The 2,469-nt window shown below is 37.0% G+C and overlaps 1 protein-coding gene across 1 annotated transcript in view; it reads right to left on the bottom strand.

Moving 5' to 3' along the window:
- The window catches only part of LOC107689958 (nuclear receptor subfamily 2 group F member 1-B), a 4,761-nt gene extending 3,000 nt beyond the window's left edge, over positions 1-1,761 (bottom strand). The window contains exons 1-2 of the mRNA XM_016488171.1: positions 923-1,761; positions 5-12 (exon numbers count right to left, since the gene is read on the bottom strand). Of these exons, the coding sequence (XP_016343657.1) occupies positions 5-12; positions 923-1,328 (414 nt within the window). The 5' untranslated portion in view covers positions 1,329-1,761. The remainder of the gene's footprint in view (positions 1-4; positions 13-922) is intronic.
- Between the last annotated feature and the right edge of the window lie 708 nt (positions 1,762-2,469).

The raw sequence follows: 2,469 nt of genomic DNA, 5'->3' as shown, positions 1-2,469 counted from the left end.
CTCGCTGAACCGCTGTCAAAACAGAATTAGATGGAGAAGAAATGTGCATAGAAATAACATAGAATGTTAACTCTCATCTTTCTGTATGTTGGCTAGATTATGTACACTCTCAGAAAAAAAGATAATTCAAAATATACTAACATTTAGGTGCTAATATGTACACCTTAGGTACAAATATGTATCTTTAATGTATTAATATGCGCTATCTTTAGTGATAAATTAGCGACAAACTTTCCCTTTGAAAGTGTACCGCACCAGTTTTTGTACCTTTTTTTCTGAAAGTGAATATGCACTGCAATCGTGGGAATTATCTGTCTGTCTATCTATCTATCTATCTATCTATCTATCTATCTATCTATCTATCTATCTATCTATTTATCACACTGTTTACACAATTAACTGCAAGTGCAATCAATCTAGAATATGAAAACAATACTGTAAGCAACTATACTCTGTAATGCTCTTAATATTTTATGCATTTTACACTAAGATATTAATATGAAATCTGTTCTACTGATGCAATAACGCAACTTTTCCTGTCCAGTAATTGAATGCAGACTAAATAAGCGGTCTAGTTAATATACCTGCTTAAAAGTTGCTTTGTGAATAAGGTTATATTATTACACGAAGAATATTTTTTTTTTAATGTTTTTAAGAGATTTTTATGTTCAGAAGCAAAATCCTTTAATTAAATTGCTTTTGGCCTTGAGCTACAAGTTGTACAGTATTCAGGCTAGTGTAGGCTATATAAAAGTTTATTAATGTTGTGTTATATTAATTTGCAATATGAAGTTTTTTTTTTAAATACCTCTCTTTATTTTTATTATTAATTTTGGCCAATTTCTTTTCTTTTTTTCTACTTCTTTTTTTTTTTCTTTTTTTTTTATGTGGGCTACAAAAGAAGAATGCACTGCGCACTCACCTTCGCGTCTCATGCCCACTTTCAGGCATTTCTTCAGGCGGCAGTACTGGCACTGATTCCTGTGGTGCTGGTCCACCGGGCAGCTTCTGTTGGCACGGCACGTGTACGTTAAGTTCCGCCGAACGCTCCGCTTGAAGAAACTTTTGCATCCCTCACAGGAGAACTGTCCGTAGTGCTTCCCGCTGGATTTATCCCCGCAAACCGCGCACTCAATGTGCTGCTGGTTCTGCGCTGAGTTCTGTCCTTTATCCTCCGCGGAAGGAAGTCCGGTGTTTGGAGAGTGCGCGGCTGCGTTCAGGCGGTGGTGATGGTGGTGGTCTCTCCCCGCTTCGCTCTGATCATCCAGAGATCCCTCCGGTGCCAGTTCCTCCTGCGGATCTCTCCACACGCTCACCACCATGGCCATGGCTGGACTGCGTTCTTTTACACGTCTTCTCCAGAATTATTCAAGATGAAGAAGGCCGGTCGTGTTTTATCCATGCAGAAGAGACAATTGATATGGAAAGCGCATCGATGAGACTGAAGATATGTGTCCAACAAGATCAGACAGCCAGATTGGACATAAAACAGTCGCGCCGGAACTCCGTGCTTGGTGGTGTCTTCGTGCGTAAAAGGGACAATCGGAAACCCCAAATGAATCAGATCCGAGGAGAGCAAAGACGCGGCGTAACGCAGCCTTCTGTTGGCATGATTGACATGAGCATAAATGGAAGACTTCAAATGTAACTAAAAACAGGAGTATCTGTGAGAACAGAGCTGAACGGACTCAACTTTGGCATGATGCTGATCCAAATGACCACACCTTCACTTGGTCTTATACGCGCTTCAGTGGTGGTCTATTGAATAGTCTGTATTATGGACCCCATCAGGTATTAAAGCACAGAAGTGGGCGGCTCCTTTAAGCTCGGAAGCTCTGTTTGATTGGCCATTTAGCTCAGATCCTTCCAAAGGCGGCTGGATACAATTATGTGCTTCAAATCACTTTTACCAAACACTGAGGCTTTTATGCGTTTGTATTTTTTCTCATATTGGACATGCATAGGATTTAACGTTTTAGCTATTCAAAAGGTAGGTTATGCTTTTTATCCTCACCACTATCTGTATTGAATTCATTCTCCAATCTGATAATCAATGTAGATCATTTATCATTTTTGCAATTGATTAGTAGTAGGCTACATAAAATTTAATCTGATGCTCACGAGTGTAGAAAAATAGAAGGACTGCCACCTAGTGTAAAAATCAAAATTCTATTATAACATATAATGTTTTATTACTTTAAAATACTTTTTTTATTTAAAAAAATATTATTTATTATTTATTATTTTTAAAATATTTATTTTACTTAAAAATAATATTTACATTTTTTCAGGGACTAGTCAATTTTGATATTTTGGGCTATTATTTTCCATATATTCTGAAGGATTTTACAGAGGGGTTTGTTAATATATAATTTACATTTTATTACTAATAGTAATATGATGAAAGTTTTTCTTATTTATGGAGTGATAGAAAGAGAGATCCAAAACCCCCTCTGTGCAAAACAATAT

This window comes from Sinocyclocheilus anshuiensis, unplaced genomic scaffold (genome assembly GCF_001515605.1).
Source record: "Sinocyclocheilus anshuiensis isolate Anshui unplaced genomic scaffold, SAMN03320099.WGS_v1.1 scaffold393, whole genome shotgun sequence".
NCBI classification, from domain to species: domain Eukaryota; kingdom Metazoa; phylum Chordata; class Actinopteri; order Cypriniformes; family Cyprinidae; genus Sinocyclocheilus; species Sinocyclocheilus anshuiensis.
Note: the sequence above shows the minus strand (reverse complement) of the source record. Positions and strands in the feature narration are given on the sequence as shown.